An 18635-nucleotide genomic window follows, 5' to 3' on the forward strand; every position below is an offset into this window, starting at 1 on the left:
CGCGAGGCACAAGCACAGATGTGGGATCGTGTCAACGCTAGGGTCCGGTCATTTATCTTCCTCAACTGTACACCACACGTAATCAATCACGTAAAGCATATGACGCTCGCCAGAGGCATATGGCAGCACTTGACTTCTCTTTATAACAGGGTATCGCCCATGAAGAGGATTTCCTTGGAAGTGCAGATGCGGATTATGAACCCTGCAAAGTCGTCGACGATGCGGAAGCACATTAACAAGCTGCAGGCCCTTCAACAGGAAGTCCTCCAGGCTGGGGAAGGAGATATCATCAGAAGATATGGCCATTACTTTGCTGTCCCACTTGCCTGCTCAGTATTCCACTTTCAACTCCTCTTTGATTACTAGTGGCAAACTCCGCACCATTACCTGGGAGGAGCTTGTTCCCATGGTCTTAGACCAGGAGGAACGTTTCACGAACCCTCCTCACAGCGGAGGTTCGGAGGCCTTAATTGGCCAACGGCCGAAAGGCCGGAATAACAACAAGGGCAAAGGGAAGGCTTCACTGGAGAAGTCTTCTGAGAAGAAGCCTGAAACAGAACAAGAGAAACTGAAGGCCGAGCGGTCCTGCAATGATTGTGGCGAGAAAGGCCACTACTGGAGGAAGTGTCCTAAGCGGACTGGGAAGAGTGCTGATTCTTCAGCCTCAGCTGCAAAGACTCCTGCATTTGTGCACTTAGAGATGATGGACTCTGATGCTTCATCATCTTCGAGCAAAGAGGCAGTTGGCTTCACCGCAAAGGATACCCGGGAATGGATTCTTGACAGTGGTGCTTCCAGGCACATGACTCCGTCCCGTGACTTCTTTCTGGATCTGAAACGGCAGTCAGGTCGCATTTTCATTGGTGACAACTCCACCATTCCGATACACAGTGAGGGCCGGATGGAGATTATTCTCGACAACAAGGGGGGCAAGCATGACTCCCGTGTTCTTTATGTCCCTGCTCTTGGTTTTCATCTTCTGTCAGTGCATGAAGTATACAAGACTGGCTTTCGGGTGGAATTTGAGGAGCATTCAGTTGCTCTACGGGACCGTGAGACTGGCCAGGTTGTTTGGGAAGGCGGTGTGGAGAATGGTATCTACAAGCTCTCTGCACTCTCCTCATTGACAGGTTCTCAAGTCGGAGATTTGTGGCACTTTCGTTTGGCCACTTAAATGTGGATGCACTGCGGCGAGCTTTCCGGGACCAGATAGTGATTGGCTTGCCCGATGTTGGCAGCAGGCAAGGACGTTGCATTTCTTGCATACTTGGTAAGCAGCACAGGGAATCCTTTCCAAAGCAGGCTTCCAGGCGGGCTTCAAAACCATTGGAGTTGATTCACACTGACTTGTGTGGACCTCAGCAGATACCATCAGTGGGAGGATCTCTCTATTTTATGCTGCTTATTGATGACTGTACCAGATTCACGTGGGTCTACTTTCTTTCACAGAAGGACCAAGCTTTTGCACGATTCAAGGATTGGCACGTGATGGTGGAAAAAGAGTCTAGATTGCAGGTCAAGGACTCTCAGGGCTGACAAAGGGAAAGCAATGGTGCCATGACAAGGGGGTCACTAAACACTCCCAAACATGGGATGACATGAAGTAAGCTGTGAAGGAGCGGTATCTCCCCCCATCTCATGAATCTATCAAGATGAATGATATCTTTAGCCAAGCAGCTCAGTTTAACCATGAAAGAATATTACTCCAAGTTCATCACTCTCCGAAAGTATGCCCTAGCCATGACTACCTCCCAACAAGTAGCCCGGCCTGAATGAACCTTTGGACTCCCGCCTTGAAGCAATGAAGCTGAGCACATTACAAGATGCTCTCATATGAGCAAAACCTCTTGTGAAAGAGCTGAATTGTGGTAAAGCTAAGCCTCAGAAGAGGTCTTACCCTAAAGCAAACCCTAAAGATTAGTCTTACAAGAAGCCCTAGCAAAATGCTCCCTACTACAACCGAGGGCGGCAACCCAACTCCTTTGTTCCTCATTCATATGATGCTGCTTCTGAATTCTCCTCGAATGTATTTCTCAGATTTTATGCAGATCATGGCATCAAGAGGGAACTGGCCAATACAAGATTGCCTTCAGAGAATGGAGTTGTAGAACGTAAAAACAGGACTGTGGTGGAGATGGCGAGGACCATGCTGGAGCATCGTGATCTTCCTCGTCCACTTTGGGGAGAGGCTGTGGCAACGACTGTCCATACCCTCAACCGGTCTCCAACGACTTCAGTACCTAACATGACTCCGTTTGAGGCATACTTTGGCAGGAAACCTGATGTCTCGCACTTCCATGTTTTTGGGAGTGATGCGTATGTACATATTCCGAAGAAGCAGAGAGGGAAGCTTGACTCCAAATCCCGCAAGCTTATATTTGTGGGGTATAATTCTCTTTCCAAGGAATACAGATTGTATGATCCACATAGGAATGAGATTGTTGTCAGCCGGGATGTGGTCTTTGATAAGCATGTTCCAGTATCCACTGTCGAGGAGCCACCACTTCTTGGAGATCCAGCAAAGTCTGATGATTCCCAGACCATTGTTCCAGTTGATCCACCTCAGTCGGTACAAGAGGTTGAGCCCGCAGCTGGAGTAGAGCCCCCGCAACGGCAGGAGGCTCCACGATCTGTTCGAGTACCCAGGTGGTTGTTGGACACCCTTCGGGAGTCGGGTGTCACGGAGTTACCCTTCATGTGGACCACAGAGGACGGCCCTCGAAGATCGCACAGAGTCCGCGACAAAAGCAATACAACGGAGCTTCTTCAGGTAAACTATGTTTTGATGTGTCGTATTATGCGGGACAACAAGCCCACTTCCGTTAAGGAAGCCCTTTCACAGGATACTTGGAGGAAAGCCATGTAGGTGGAACTTGATGCCATCGAGAAGAACAAAACATGGGAGTTGGTACCGAGGCCGTCGAAACGGTCATTCATTGGTGTCAAATGGGTCTTTAAGACCATATATGCGTCCGATGGGTCAGTGGACAAACACAAAGCCAAACTTGTGGCTAAAGGTTATGCTCAGCGGCCAGGCATCGACTACGAGGATACCTTTGCACCGACAGCACGGATGACCACGATTCGGACCGTTCTTGCCCTTGCTTCTTCTCAGAGGTGGCCAGTGTATCAGATGGATGTAAAATCTGGGTTCCTTAATGGTGACCTGCAGGAGGAGGTGTATGTTGAGCTGCGAGCAGCCTCTAGGCTTTGTTGTTCCAGGATCAGAAGGGATGGTTTACAGGTTACGTAAGGCCTTGTATGGTCTTAAGCAGGCTTCCAAGGCTTGGAATCAGAAGATTATCAAATTACGAATTTCAGTTTGAATATCAAATTGTATGAATTATATCACACAATTACAACCTTTTTGTGCTTCTTGATAAATTCGGACTGGTTTTCAGAGATTGGTTGCAAATCCCAACCTTTATCTCTTTCGGGAACGCGGCATGGTTACGATTATCATCCTTTATGTGGATGATCTCATTCTCACCGGCGGTCATGTGGAGCACATTGGCGTGACGAAGGCTGCCTTGTCAAAGGAGTTTGAGATGACCAACCTAGGCTTACTCCACTTCTTTTTGGGATTGGAAATCTAGCAGACCCAGAGGGGGTTTTTTGTCTCTCAGCAGCGGTATGTTCATGAGTTGCTTGAGGCCCTTGGGATGGAGAACTGCAAGCCTATTACTTCGCCAATGGACCCGAACACAAAGTTAACTGTTAATGATCCTTGTGAGCCAGTTGATGCCTCGCAGTATCGGGAGTTGGTTGGTTCATTAATCTGGTTGCTGAGCACCAGATTGGACTTGAGCTTCTCCGTGGGGCTGTTGAGCTCTTTTATGCAGACGCCATTGAAGTCTCATTGGGACGCAGGATTGCGGATCTTGCGGTATCTGCAGAGTACGAAGGATCTAGGACTCTTTTACACATGAGGGGATGGAGTCAGACTCCAAGGTTGGAGTGACTCAGATTGGGGAGGAGATCCACTTCAGGTTACAGTTTTACCCTCGGCTCAAGAGCAGTTTCTTGGAGCAGTAAGAGGAAGCCAACTATTGCCCTATCTTCGACAGAGGCAGAGTACCGGGCTGCTTGCGAGGTTGTGTGGCTTCGGAGCCTGCTAAGCGAGATTGGGTTTCCACAGAAGGAGCCCACAGTCATCCAGTGTGATAACCAGAGTTGTATAACTATTGCTCGGAACCCGGTCTTCCATGCCTGGACCAAGCACATAGAGATACAGTATCACTTTGTACGTGAGAAGATCTTGGCTAGTGACATCTTGCTACTTTATTGTTCGACGGAGGACAATGCGGCGGACCTCTTCACGAAGTCTCTACCTCAGGCTACGCTCGGGCGGCACTCCAGCTCCCTAGGGTTGATTTCACAGCCAGGAGCTGAGAGGGAGGGCTAGAAGTCATCTCCTGTCTTTATCAGACACCATGGCCTCTGTTGTGGGTGTGCCCGCCCTGTATAGGTGTTTTCTCATTTTTCCTCACTCCCCGTATTTTTTCCCCATTTTTCCATGGTGTGGGAGGTTACCTTGTGCTGGCAGGATGGTCCAGGTGCTGGCCGACTGATGGCTGTAGGCCGACTGGAGCAGGCCGACTTCACACGTGCAAGCATGCTGGCCGACTGCAGTAAATGCTGGTCATGTGACTCCAACATGCTGTCGGCTGTCCTTCTACTGGCCGACTGCACTCATGAGGCCATATACAATGGCCCCATGGCCCCCTCACTTATTGTATCTTGTTTTCATTGTGGGATCTTGTGTATAGAGAAGAGTTACACGCCTATCTCTCTCCTTCTCTTGTGCTGTCTATTTTCTGCACTCTACTTGCTCTTGTGGTCTCAAATTTTGTTATCATCTCCACTGTGTATTTTGACATTGGAAGCATTACCTTCTTGGGGCTGATTTCATTGTTCAGAGTGATCATCAGACTCTTCGCTATTTCCTTGCCCAAAGGAAGCTTTCAGAGAAGAGATGGGCAAGTTTTTTGTCCATGTTTCACTTTCACATTGTTCATGTAGATGGCAAAAAGAATGTGGTAGCGGATGCCTTGTCTAGGAAACCACCACGTGGCCGCCGTCTCCATTATCTTTCATCATGAACTTGATGATATGCGAGAACACTATGCTCATGACTCAGATTTTGAGCGGATTTTTGATCGTTTGACCAAAGGAGAGCGAGTTGATCATTATTCTCTCAAGGAAGGATTTTTTATGATGCATGACGAATTGTGTGTCACATCTCAGTTGAGGCAGAAGGTTTTGAAAGAATGCCATGCTCTGCCTTGTGCACGCCATCGTGGTATTGAGGATACAGTGAAGGCTTTGGAGGCATTCTTTTATTGGCCTACTATGCGCAGGGATGCTGATGCTTTTGTTCGTGATTGTATCATTTGTCAAAAGGTGAAGTATGACCATCCAAAGACACCTGGGTTACTTCATCCTTTGCCTATTCCAGATAGACCGTGGGAGAGTATTGCTATGGATTTTATCTTTGATCTTCCTAGGACAAAGAGTGGGAATGATGGCATATGGACTATCGTAGATTGTTTCAACAAGCAGGCTCATTTTATTCCAGTCAGGAAGAAGATTAATGCAGAGCAAATGGTGAGGATGTTTTTGACAAATATCTTCAAGTACCATGGGATGCCCACATCTATTGTCAGTGACCGAGATCCTCGAATGACGAGTTTATTTTGGAGAGCATTGTTCAAGAACATGAAGACTTCGTTGAAGTTCTCATCGTCTTTTTATCCACAAACAGATGGGCAATCGAAAATTGCCAACTCAGTTGTATTGGATCTTTTAAAGTGTTATGTTTCGGATCATTAGGAACAGTGGGAAAAGTATCTTCCTTTGGTGGAGTTTGCTTACAACAACACCATTCACACTTCGACAGGTGAGGCACCTTTCGAGATTGTGGAAGGCGGGAAGAAAGTACCTCCGATCCGATATACAAAAGATAAGATCTTCGAGGCAGTTTTGTGGAGAAAATGGATGAGGCTTACAAAAAGGTCAGGGTGGCTCTTCAAAGGACTCAAGAAAAACAGAGCCAAACCTACATCTCGATCATTGGTTTTTGATTTGGGTGATTGGGTGCTTTTGAGATTTGAGAAGGCTAGACTAAAAAAAATGAAGGGTAAACAGAGTTTATATCCTAAATTGAGTATGCGGTATTATGGACCTTTTCAAGTGATTGAGAAGATGAGTGATGTTTCTTATCGTCTTCAGTTACCGGATCATTGGAGGATTCATAATGCATTCCATGTGAGTCTTCTTACACCTTTCAGAGGTAAGGTGCCTATAGATCAAGTTGATGTGCCGCAACCAGAGGTAGAAGAACTTGATGAGATTCTTCAACTGGAACAGATTTTGGCACATAAAGAAAGAAAAGTCAGAGGAAAAGTTTCACGTCGATGTCTGGTGAAGTTTGTGAACTATTCACCTATGGATTTGAAGTGGATGGAGGAGGGTGACTTGGCAGATTCACCGAGGATACTACAACTTTACCTCGAGGCTTTTGGTTTGGAGCCTACCTTAGAAAGTGCTTCAACAGGTTCAGCTGTGGATTCTGGAGTACTACCTGTTACTCAAGAGGGGGGTGACTCCGCTTCTTTGTCACAGAGTTCACTTGGATGAGATCTGGAAGTCGTTTGGTGTTCTTATCAGCACACCCGAGATACTGAACTGACAGTATATCTGCCTATGGGATTTCTATGATATATATGTACTAGTCACATGGTTTGATTCATGGATATACAAATCTTTTGAGAGAATGGGGACGCCTATTCTAGACTTTCGTTGATATGCATCAGTGTTTACTCATGTTCATGATGTACTGCCGATCGTGGGTCCTGTGGGATGGCCATGAGCGGAGCAGGTAAAGCATCCAGGGAGACATGACTATTCACGAGGTGGATGCTCTTGATTTATGTTATTCAGATGTTCTATTTCAATTGGCAGGACAGCTTTCTTGTTGCTCTCTTAGGTTCTGTTTCAGTTGGCAGATCCTTTGAATGAACAATCGAGGACGGGCATAGACAGGCTGCAGGCGTTGCAATCATACAGTCGTACTGCAGCCAAGCGAGAGAGAGAGAGAGAGAGAGAGAGAGAGAGAGAGAGAGAGAGAAGCCAAGCCGTGCAGCAAGTGCAAGGCGAGCAGCAAAAACTCAAGAGAAAGCAGCGTTAAAAAAGCGATGGAGAAAGAGCGTCGGGCAGCTACATGGGATTTCGAAATCGCTAAGTGCCGTGTAATTTATTTTTTTATTTTTTAAAAAAAGAGAGAGAGGGAAAAGCTATTCGAAGAGAAGCTTAATAAAATCAAAAGCTCTTGTATTAGTTTTTTTTCTAAGGGGAAATCCCCCAAACTTGTATTAGCTTTTTTTCTAAGGGGAAATCCCCCAAACTTGTATAAATAGGGGACCAAGGTTCTAGTATCCCACAACACAATTTGGGTGAGAGTTAGGAGGAGATCTCCTCCACATGGATCAAGGAGGCATCTTCTCGAGAATTGTACAAGGGCTACGCCGACCTCGAGTTATAAATAAATACCTGCAGGGGCACCACGCTTTAGGGCCAATTGGTCTTTTGTGCAAGAGCACTCTAGCTCCACTTTTATCTTCTTCTTCTTCCAAATTTATTATTCCAATTCGTAAAGCGATTAAAGTGTGATTAAGTGTGTTCATGAGTTGCTTGAGGCCTTTGGGATGGAGAACTCCAAGCCTATTACTTCGCCAATGGACCCGAACACAAAGTTAACTGTTAATGATCCTTGTAAGCCAGTTGATGCCTCGCAGTATCGGAAGTTGGTTGGTTCATTAATCTGGTTGCTGGGCACCAGATTGGACTTGAGCTTCTCCGTGGGGCTGTTGAGCTCTTTTATGCAGACGCCATTGAAGTCTCATTGGGACGCAGGATTGCGGATCTTGCGGTATCTCCAGAGTACGAAGGATCTAGGACTCTTTTACACAGGAGGGGATGGAGTCAGACTCCAAGGTTGGAGTGACTCAGATTGGGGAGGAGATCCACTTCAGGTTACAGTTTTACCCTCGGCTCAGGAGCAGTTTCTTGGAGCAGTAAGAGGAAGCCAACTATTGCCCTATCTTCGACAGAGGCAGAGTACCGGGCTGCTTGCGAGGTTGTGTGGCTTCGGAGGCTGCTAAACGAGATTGGGTTTCCACAGAAGGAGCCCACAGTCATCCAGTGTGATAACCAGAGTTGTATAACTATTGCTCGGAACCCGGTCTTCCATGCCTGGACCAAGCACATAGAGATACAGTATCACTTTGTACGTGAGAAGATCTTGGCTAGTGACATCTTGCTACTTTATTGTTCAACGGAGGACAATGCGGCGGACCTCTTCACGAAGTCTCTACCTCAGGCTACGCTCAGGCGGCACTCCAGCTCCCTAGGGTTGATTTCACAGCCAGGAGCTGAGAGGGAGTGTTAGAAGTCATCTCCTGTCTTTATCAGACACCAGGGCCTCTGTTGTGGGTGTGCCCGCCCTGTATAGGTGTTTTCTCATTTTTCCTCACTCCCCGTATTTTTTCCCCATTTTTCCATGGTGTGGGAGGTTGCCTTGTGCTGGCAGGATGGTCCAGGTGCTGGCCGACTGATGGCTGCAGGCCGACTGGAGCAGGCCGACTTCACACGTGCAAGCATGCTGGCCGACTGCAGTAAGTGCTGGTCAGGTGACTCCAGCATGCTGTCGACTGTCCTTCTACTGGCCGACTGCACTCATGAGGCCATATAAAATGGCCCCATGGCCCCCCCACTTATTGTATCTTGTTTTCATTGCGGGATCTTGTGTATAGAGAAGAGTTACACACCTATCTCTCTCCTTCTCTTGTGCTGTCTATTTTCTGCACTCTACTTGCTCTTGTGGTCTCAAATTTTGTTATCATCTCCACTGTGTATTTTGACATTGGAAGCATTACCTTCTTGGGGCTGATTTCATTGTTCAGAGTGATCATCAGACTCTTCGCTATTTCCTTGCCCAAAGGAAGCTTTCAGAGAAGAGATGGGCAAGTTTTTTGTCCATGTTTCACTTTCACATTGTTCATGTAGATGGCAAAAAGAATGTGGTAGCGGATGCCTTGTCTAGGAAACCACCACGTGGCCGCCGTCTCCATTATCTTTCATCATGAACTTGATGATATGCGAGAACACTATGCTCATGACTCAGATTTTGAGCGGATTTTTTATCGTTTGACCAAAGGAGAGCGAGTTGATCATTATTCTCTCAAGGAAGGATTTTTTATGATGCATGACGAATTGTGTGTCACATCTCAGTTGAGGCAGAAGGTTTTGAAAGAATGCCATGCTCTGCCTTGTGCACGCCATCGTGGTATTGAGGATACAGTGAAGGCTTTGGAGGCATTCTTTTATTGGCCTACTATGCGCAGGGATGCTGATGCTTTTGTTCGTGATTGTATCATTTGTCAAAAGGTGAAGTATGACCATCAAAAGACACCTGGGTTACTTCATCCTTTGCCTATTCCAGATAGACCGTGGGAGAGTATTGCTATGGATTTTATCTTTGATCTTCCTAGGACAAAGAGTGGGAATGATGGCATATGGACTATTGTAGATTGTTTCAACAAGAAGGCTCATTTTAGTCCAGTCAGGAAGAAGATTAATGCAGAGCAAATGGTGAGGATGTTTTTGACAAATATCTTCAAGTACCATGGGATGCCCACATCTATTGTCAGTGACCGAGATCCTCGAATGACGAGTTTATTTTGGAGAGCATTGTTCGAGAACATGAAGACTTCGTTGAAGTTCTCATCGTCTTTTTATCCACAAACAGATGGGCAATCGGAAATTGCCAACTCAGTTGTATTGGATCTTTTAAAGTGTTATGTTTCGGATCATTAGGAACAGTGGGAAAAGTATCTTCCTTTGGTGGAGTTTGCTTACAACAACACCATTCACACTTCAACAGGTGAGGCACCTTTCGAGATTGTGGAAGGCGGGAAGAAAGTACCTCCGATCCGACATACAAAAGATAAGATCTTCGAGGCAGTTTTGTGGAGAAAATGGATGAGGCTTACAAAAAGGTCAGGGTGGCTCTTCAAAGGAATCAAGAAAAACAGAGACAAACCTACACCATCGATCATTGGTTTTTGATTTGGGTGATTGGGTGCTTTTGAGATTTGAGAAGGCTAGACTCAAGAAAATGAAGGGTAAACAGAGTTTATATCCTAAATTGAGTATGCGGTATTATGGACCTTTTCAAGTGATTGAGTAGATGAGTGATGTTTCTTATCGTCTTCAGTTACCGGATCATTGGAGGATTCATAATGCATTCCATGTGAGTCTTCTTAGACTTTTCAGAGGTGAGGTGCCTATAGATCAGGTTGATGTGCCGCAACCAGAGGTAGAAGAACTTGATGAGATTCTTCAACTGGTACAGATTTTGGCACATAAAGAAAGAAAAGTCAGAGGAAAAGTTTCACGTCGATATCTGGTGAAGTTTGTGAACTATTCACCTATGGATTTGAAGTGGATGGAGGAGGGTGACTTGGCAGATTCACCGAGGATACTACAACTTTACCTCGAGGCTTTTGGTTTGGAGCCTACCTTAGAAAGTGCTTCAACAGGTTCAGCTGTGGATTCTGGAGTACTACCTGTTACTCAAGAGGGGGGTGACTCCGCTTCTTTGTCACAGAGTTCACTTGGATGAGATCTGGAAGTCGTTTGGTGTTCTTATCAGCACACCCGAGATACTGACCTGACAATATATCTGCCTATAGGATTTCTATGATATATATGTACTAGTCACATGGTTTGATTCATGGATATACAAATCTTTTGAGAGAATGGGGACGCCTATTCTAGACTTTCGTTGATATGCATCAGTGTTTACTCATGTTCATGATGTACTGCCGATCGTGGGTCCTGTGGGATGGCCATGAGCGGAGCAGGTAAAGCATCCAGGGAGACATGACTATTCACGAGGTGGATGTGTAATATGCGGAAGCTTCGGAGAAGGATCGGTACTTCAAAACTCAGAAATCAGCACTCTTTTCGCGACGGAATTAACGCACAAACTGAAAAACGATGTGCAGAAAAATAGAGAGAGAAGGGGGAGATGGAGAGGACACAGTATTGGGTCCCAATTACCCTCTGTAGGGCCCCCACCACGGATGGTGTATTTGCTTTATTAGAATGATGTAAATCTGAAAACGAATACAAAGTACTTGACCTTTTCTTGGCTGGAAAACCTGGCCTTGACCGTCAGTCCTTCACCCCTTTGCTTTAGCAATGTTCTTGGCTGTCCTGGCCCTTGTTTGCTTGGAGCACTTGGTGAATTATGAGATGATATCATTGAGTTCTTGGCTGGGCTTTTATACCCCCTTCAGTATCCAGTCGGCTGGCTTCAGGAAGCTCCACGACTGTGTCTTATTAATAAAATGTTTTCACACTTAATTAACTGCTGTCCAGCCTGCGCAGCCTTCTAGGGCAGCATCCTGGCTGCTGGGCACCATGTGCATGGGTGTGGGACTGCCCCCCACACCTGGCCGACTGGCTGGGTAGGGTTTCTGACCCTGTCGGCTGCCTGTCCAGCAGCAGTACAGCTGGCCGACAGCCCCTCCAGCCCATGCCATGGCTGGTGGGCACAATGTGGGCCCTCCTGGCCCCTTGGGGGTGGTTCTACACCTCCCCCATGCCCACACTACAAGTGCAAGTGCAAGATCTTCTCACTTGGGGTAGCCCTATGGGCTGGCCCCATCTCTACATGCAAACCTACATGCCTACAGAGGCCTGGCGTCCAGTTGCAAACCAGATACACAGAACATCTGACATCATTCCAGAGGGAGACTCACAGCGCGGACTGGCACTGCTTCATGTGCAGGACAGTGCACACCTGACCTTGGACGCATGTGCAGGACAATGCACACCTGACCTCGGACAACTGAGATGGATCCCTGGCTGACTCGTCCCCGGACTGGGCTCACATGGGACCAGTTCACCATCCCAAGTCCTGCACCTTCTGTACAGAATGTCTACGTGGCATCCAAGTGCGGGATGCACGTGGCAGGATGCTCTTGATTTATGTTATTCAGATGTTCTATTTCAATTGGCAGGACAGCTTTCTTGTTGCTCTCTTAGGTTCTGTTTCAGTTGGCAGATCCTTTGAATGAACAATCGAGGACGATTGCTTTGTTTTAAGAGGGGGGGTATGTTACAAGACTGAGTATTTTACCTCTTTTTCTTAAGCATTGTAATTATGTTTTAAACTTGTTTAGCATTCACTAATCATGTTTACCTGTAAATGCATGTGTAAGTTTGTACATGTGTGTGGATGCAGATACATGTTTGGTGTGTGTGTGTACACGTGTGCATGCTCATGTGCATGTATATGTGTGTTTCTCTTACCTTGTTTGCAGGTGTACCTTCTTTCTCTCTCAAGGTGGCATTGCCACGTGGCACTGGTACAGGCAACTTACGTGTCACACCTGACTGCTGCACAAGAGCTAATGTGGCACCTGGCTGAAGCGCACGTGTGTGGTACTCCTGACTGTTGTTGGTACACGTGGCGGCTAGCTGATGAGCTGCCATGGTTGCAGGCTCTTCTCGGTGGCTGACGGCATAGACAGGCTGCAGGCGTTGCAATCATAGTCGTACTGCAGCCAAGCGAGAGAGAGAGAGAGAGAGAGAGAGAGAGAGAGAGAGAAGCGAAGCCGTGCAGCAAGTGCAAGGCGAGCAGCAAAAACTCAAGAGAAAGCAGCGTTAAAAAAGCGATGGAGAAAGAGCGTCGGGCAGCTACATGGGATTTCGAAATCGCTAAGTGCCATGTAATTTATTTTTTTATTTTTTAAAAAAAGAGAGAGAGGGAAAAGATATTCGAAGAGAAGCTTAATAAAATCAAAAGCTCTTATATTAGTTTTTTTTCTAAGGGGAAATCCCCCAAACTTGTATAAACTTGTATTAGTTTTTTTTCTAAGGGGAAATCCCCCAAACTTGTATAAATAGGGGACCAAGGTTCTAGTATCCCACGACACAATTTGGGTGAAAGTTAGGAGGAGATCTCCTCCACGTGGATCAAGGAGGCATCTTCTCGAGAATTGTACAAGGGCTACGCCGACCTCGAGTTATAAATAAATACCTGCGGGGGCACCACGCTTTAGGGCCAATTGGTCTTTTGTGCAGGAGCACTCTAGCTCCACTTTTATCTTCTTCTTCTTCCAAATTTATTATTCCAATTCGTAAAGCGATTAAAGTGTGATTAAGTGTGTTCACCGCCCATCAAGTTTTTAAAGGCCGGTTTCAGCAAATGTGGCCTCTCTCTCTTGGGTCCGAGCAAAGTAACAAGATGCAAATGTGGAGATTGCACGCACGGTCATTGAGTGCGATCTCGCATTTCGTGTTCTCAAAACTTCTCAATGGCAAAGGATGGTGAGGGCTATTGCCGAAGTAGGACCATGCCATGGCCCTTGGCATGGTATCACCTACAATGACATGCGCACAAAGGCACTTGATGAAGAAAAGGAGAGAATCAGCAAGACCCTCGGCCCTCGAGCCTGTCCGAGCGAGATGGGTGAAGTATGGGTGTTCCATCCTCTCCGACGGATGGACCAATAGAAAGAAGAGGGGCATCCTCAACATTCTAGTATCTTGCCCTCTTGGCAAGTACTTCTTGCGGGCCATGGATGCCGGAAAGGCGGGGAAGAAAACCTCGGGCGAGGTCATCTATCGCCACATTCGACAAGCCATAATCAAGGTGAGATACAATTTTAATTTTTGAGTTTGAAGTTTGAAAGTTTAGCCTTTGCCTTTTACTCAACTTTCAAGCCTTATTTATTTTCCTTTTTCATGCATCCATCATCCTTGTAGGTTGGCCCCAAAAATGTGGTTCGAGTGGTTACGGACAATGCGTCCAATTGCCGCAAGATGGGCCGCTTGCTTGAGGAGGAGTTTAAGTCCATAGTATGGACTCCTTGTGCCTCTCACTGCCTTGACTTGCATATGGAGGACATAGGCAAGTTAGAGTGGGTGAAGAGTGTGGTGACACAAGCCACTCAAATTGTCACTTTTTTCAGTCAAAAAGTCAAGGCCCTTGCTATCTTCTGCCATCACAGCAACTTGGAGATAAAGAAGCCATCCTCGACGTGCTTTGCCTACATGTGGCTTCTTCTAGAGCGCCTTTATGATGTCATACCTAAGCTCCAAGTAACAGTGGTTTCACCGGAGTAGCAAGAATGGATACAAGGTGAGATCCCTTCACGTGTCGATGAGGCAAGAGCCATTCAACGGCTATGCTTAAGAGAGGAGTTCTGGCGCCAGGTCCGCGCCCTAGTCATTGCGGTTACTCCCTTGTATAGGGTTTTACGCATGACAGACATGGAGGGGACTACTATGGGGCTCCTCACTCACTTTATGAGAGAGGCCATAACCGAGATTACCCGTACCACAGTCCTCAATGAGCTTGATCCAGAGTATATACTAACAAGGTAAATAAGATTCAAGAATAAGTAATAAACTAAAATAGAATGTTGAATCTGAATACTTATTCTTTCGTTTTTCTCATATAACTTATAAGATATTCTCCCCTTTATTTTAAAATTCACAGCGATCCCCTTGAGGCTACTCCTCGACGCGATGCTACCTTGGCACTCGTGGAGAAGAGATGGAGAAAGTGGATGAAGAGGCCTATCCATGGTCTTCCTGCTTTGTTGCATCTTGCCTACAAAGCACTCCCACTTTTCATGTTCAAGAGTTGCTTTTAGCTAGGGATGCTTTCTTACCGAAAGCATTACCCGCTGATGAGAATGGGCGATTTAAGTTCTTCCAGGAGCTCATCAACTATAATGATCAGAGGGGCCATGCATTCGCCAATGGGGTATGTTGGAGGAGGGATTCTATGGCGAAGCCTCTCTTTTGGTGGGAGTCTTTTGCTAACCAACAACCTCACCTACAAAGAGTGGCTTTGAGGATTCTAGCGCAGGTAACCACTAACCAACAACCAGCTCCCAGTGAAAAAAGATCACTAGCTTGAATCTGTAACGCTTGAGCAAACACACCTTTCATTGTATGAAAGGACAATGAGTGGTACAATACAAGGCACAAGGTGGATACAAGCTTCTTTGGTCTTCTTACTAGATCATACAACAGAAACCATACTAACAGTATTTCCAAGGCTTGGATTATGTTTTAACAACACCACTCAAGGGAACACAACACCAACTCATGCAATAGCACGAGGTATCAAGGCTCAAGATCAGCACACATGATTGCTATCAACACAGATGCTTCAATGGTTATGGGAGATAGCCACAAGCGTGCGTCAAAGCTCTCCTCTGTCACAAATGCATTCTCGAAAACTCGAGATGGAAGGTGCCAAATGAAAGGCTGCACCTATCATACCAGCAGCTAGACCCTCCACAGTATTCTCTCCAAAGAGCCCAAGCTTTGGGACACTTGGAGTCCAACCCTACGCGACCTTATCAGTAAGTTACTGACCAAGCAACCCTGCGAACAGTTGGGGTTCCGAGATGGCGCAACTAAAATCAGAGCACATGCTTTCTTCCATGGCGATTGTTGGGATGAGCTGCAGCAGGTTTGCATGCGGCCTTTCATACCTTCTCCAACTAGTGTCAATCTCTCGCCACAATCACCTGCATCTGTAAACAGCATGAAGTCAATTCCCACCTCCTCACGACAACAGCCCCTTGGTTCCCTGTCCCCCTTTTACAGTGAGCCCCAGCTGTTCCTTTATAAGCAGCTCAGGCTCATCAATCACAGCACCGCTCATACGTCACACCATACTATTGCCAAATGAGGACTTCTTGCCACCTCGTGATCAGTCCAGACCCCACGCCTTGCTGTAGCGCCATCTACTGGCCTAAGAAGGGCTTCAATCAGCTATTCATGGATCAGATGCGCACCACCCCTCTAGCAATCAGCTGGCTGCCATGTCATGCTTGCCCAACGAGAGTCCTCGTACTTTCAAAAAAGATCCATCCTTTCTGCTGACTGCAGTGAACTCCATGCCGTTGCCATCATGCCATTCGTCTCATACTGCGACGTCATGCCGTCAGCTGCCATTATTTCTTTTCCCTAAGGTTTAAAACCTTTGGAGTTTGAAGCCCTTGTTCACATGCCCAAGGTTCTATCAGTCAAAATACCTCATGACACAATGCAATAGCCACTCGTGACCACTAACCATCGTCGTGAACATCATTATCTCATGAAGTAATCCCATCCGAAGAAGAACCCCCAAAGAAGAGACACCATCTCAACAACAAGATTCCTCAACTTCATCCATCTCTGGCAAACCCACATTGATCCTTGGGCTAGGGCAAGCTCAACATCATCGATGCCATAGGTGTAGCTTCCTCAAAGGTAAGATCCCAGAGCACCAACCATAGTTGCATCACTAAAACCTCTCAAGCAATACCATCGTGCTATGATATCTTTGGCAATAACATCATGGTACCATCATCATTGGACCAAAAGCACATTTCACAGAGGGTTCATTGCTAAAATTTAATCATGAGTGATAGTCACACAGACATATGCTATATTTTGCACAACGACAAGATTATGCAACATTTCATCACATCACGCAACCACACTTGTTGATTATCAAAACCACTTTGTCATCTACAAGCAAGGGACCCTAGTACTACTCCAACAATCACTCCTAGTAAGATCTATAGAGTGGACCAAGGCCAGATGCACATGCCCTGACCTCCTCCTGTACATGATTTTGGGGTTTGCGAATTTCTCGCAATGTGGTGGACTCTGTCACGGCACACCCCGTTGAGCTTACAGAGCGCATGCTCCCTTAACACCACGCCGGTGTTTACAGTGGTAGAAGAAAAAGTAGGAATAGGTGTCCAAGTGAGAACTAGAGCAAGAGGGGGGAGAGGAGGAAGGGGGGGGGCAAGAAGGTGGAAGAGGTAACCAATTCTCCAAGGCGAGCATCCTATCGTGCTGCTATTGCAATTGATCATTGTGCTACTTCATGGCCTACATGAGGCCCTTGTGCACAGGTGCCATATGTGTAGACGTGGTTGTCTCTTCGCGTAGGATCATCTCTTCAGTTATCACCTGTTCTCTCTCATCGTCCGATGTCTTGAGAGCGATCAAGGTTCTTCCTAATCGCAACAATACCATCCATTTCGAAGTTAAAACCAACTGCTCTTCAAGGGGCAGGAGTCACAGCGGATCGCTTCTAACGTCTTCTTGTAAACCAACCACAAGCAAAAAAAAAATCTTATTTCACCCCACCTCTTGGTCAAGACACTCTCGAGGGTTTCATCCCTACGTGATAAAGTAAGGGTGGGTGGGATATGGGAGGCCACGAATTTTGGGCTGAATTTTTTCACCAAAAGGCAAAGCTCTAATACCATTGTAACATGCAGAAGCTTACAATCAAGGATTATACTACTGTCCCAAATGGGTGATGTGGTCAGTTTCCTCCATCTGGACAGAATCTCAGGGTGGCCGACCAATCCTTAGATCATCTATATTCCAGAAGCTTTACTATGTTCTCTTACCAGAACATCTGGACAGAATCTCAGGGTGGCCGACCAATCTCAGGGTGGCCGACCAATCCTTGGATCATCTATATTCCAGAAGCTTTACTATGTTCTCTTACCAGAACAAAGGCAGTGCATGGTTGAACTACTTATACTTAAAGGCATATTTCAACTAAGAAGGGGTTCTATAAAGGCATACTTGTACCCTGTAACTTCATCTTGCATGTCCACCAACAGTCAGATCAGATATCATTTCTATGTGGCCTTTCTTAGGAAAAGCTTGTAGTCTAGTATTTTTTAAATTCACTTGCAAAAACCTTTAAATGTGCCATATTCAGTACATTCATAAAATCTAGTTGATTACTATAACTACTGTAAATCAATTAATAATCTCAGATTTAACCTGTTGTCTCGCAGTCAGCCAGAAAGTGTTGTTTTCCCCAACGATTCCATTTTTTTTGTCTTTGTTCTAGATTGGAGAGGTAACAATGCTACTTGATTTATTTGTAGGAGTTTTCTTCCTTTTTTAAAAAAAAAATTTGCCAAAGCGAAATTCGCCTTTCTAGGAGCTACAAATTTGTTTAATTAAAGATCTTTTTTTGATCTGTTGTAAGCTAAATTTCTATTCAAGGCAGACTGTATAAGAAAATAAAAATGCACGTTTTTTATAAAAAATCTTTAAAATACTTAGTGAAGCAGAGTCTTCCTACCATTTTGCAGAATTGAAGGACTTCCCAAACACGGATTCGAACATCTTTGTGCAGTTGAAGTTTTCCCTTCTTCTTCTTTTCTGCGACGGAAAACGCGCCTGCCTGAATGAAGCAAGGCGCTCCGAAACACAAATTAAAGTGTACTTATAACTTTACAAAAAAATATAATATTTTTCTTTTATTTTCTGAGCGTCCTTATTACTTTTTCTAGAATATAATATTTTTTTTCCTTTTCTTTTCTTTTTCGTTTTTTTTAAGAAAGATTTATGGTCAAATACATATAAACATCAATATAACCGGAGTACTTGGTCGTTGTCACGCCTCGAGAAATTTACGATGCTAGGGTCCCATCTTAAGAAAGTAGATAAGTCTCCCTGGTGTGTGAGCAGAGGGATGAAACTAGTGACAAAACAAGTTTACCCGGACACATTTTGTG

At 45.7% G+C, this 18635-nt stretch overlaps 1 protein-coding gene across 2 annotated transcripts in view; it reads right to left on the minus strand.

Annotated features, from left to right (window-relative positions):
• LOC147613201 (uncharacterized) overlaps positions 1-18333 on the minus strand; it is an 85031-nt gene extending 66698 nt beyond the window's left edge. Inside the window, exon 1 of one of the 2 annotated variants that reach the window (XM_086782461.1) lies at positions 18200-18333. In XM_086782461.1, coding sequence (XP_086638587.1) covers positions 18200-18243 — 44 coding nt within the window. In that variant the 5' untranslated portion in view covers positions 18244-18333. The remainder of the gene's footprint in view (positions 1-18199) is intronic. The other variant, XM_086782462.1, reaches the window with a different exon arrangement.
• Between the last annotated feature and the right edge of the window lie 302 nt (positions 18334-18635).

Source organism: Cibotium barometz, chromosome 44, assembly GCF_041138505.1.
Source record: "Cibotium barometz isolate CiBa-2024 chromosome 44, ASM4113850v1, whole genome shotgun sequence".
In the NCBI taxonomy this organism is placed as follows: domain Eukaryota; kingdom Viridiplantae; phylum Streptophyta; class Polypodiopsida; order Cyatheales; family Cibotiaceae; genus Cibotium; species Cibotium barometz.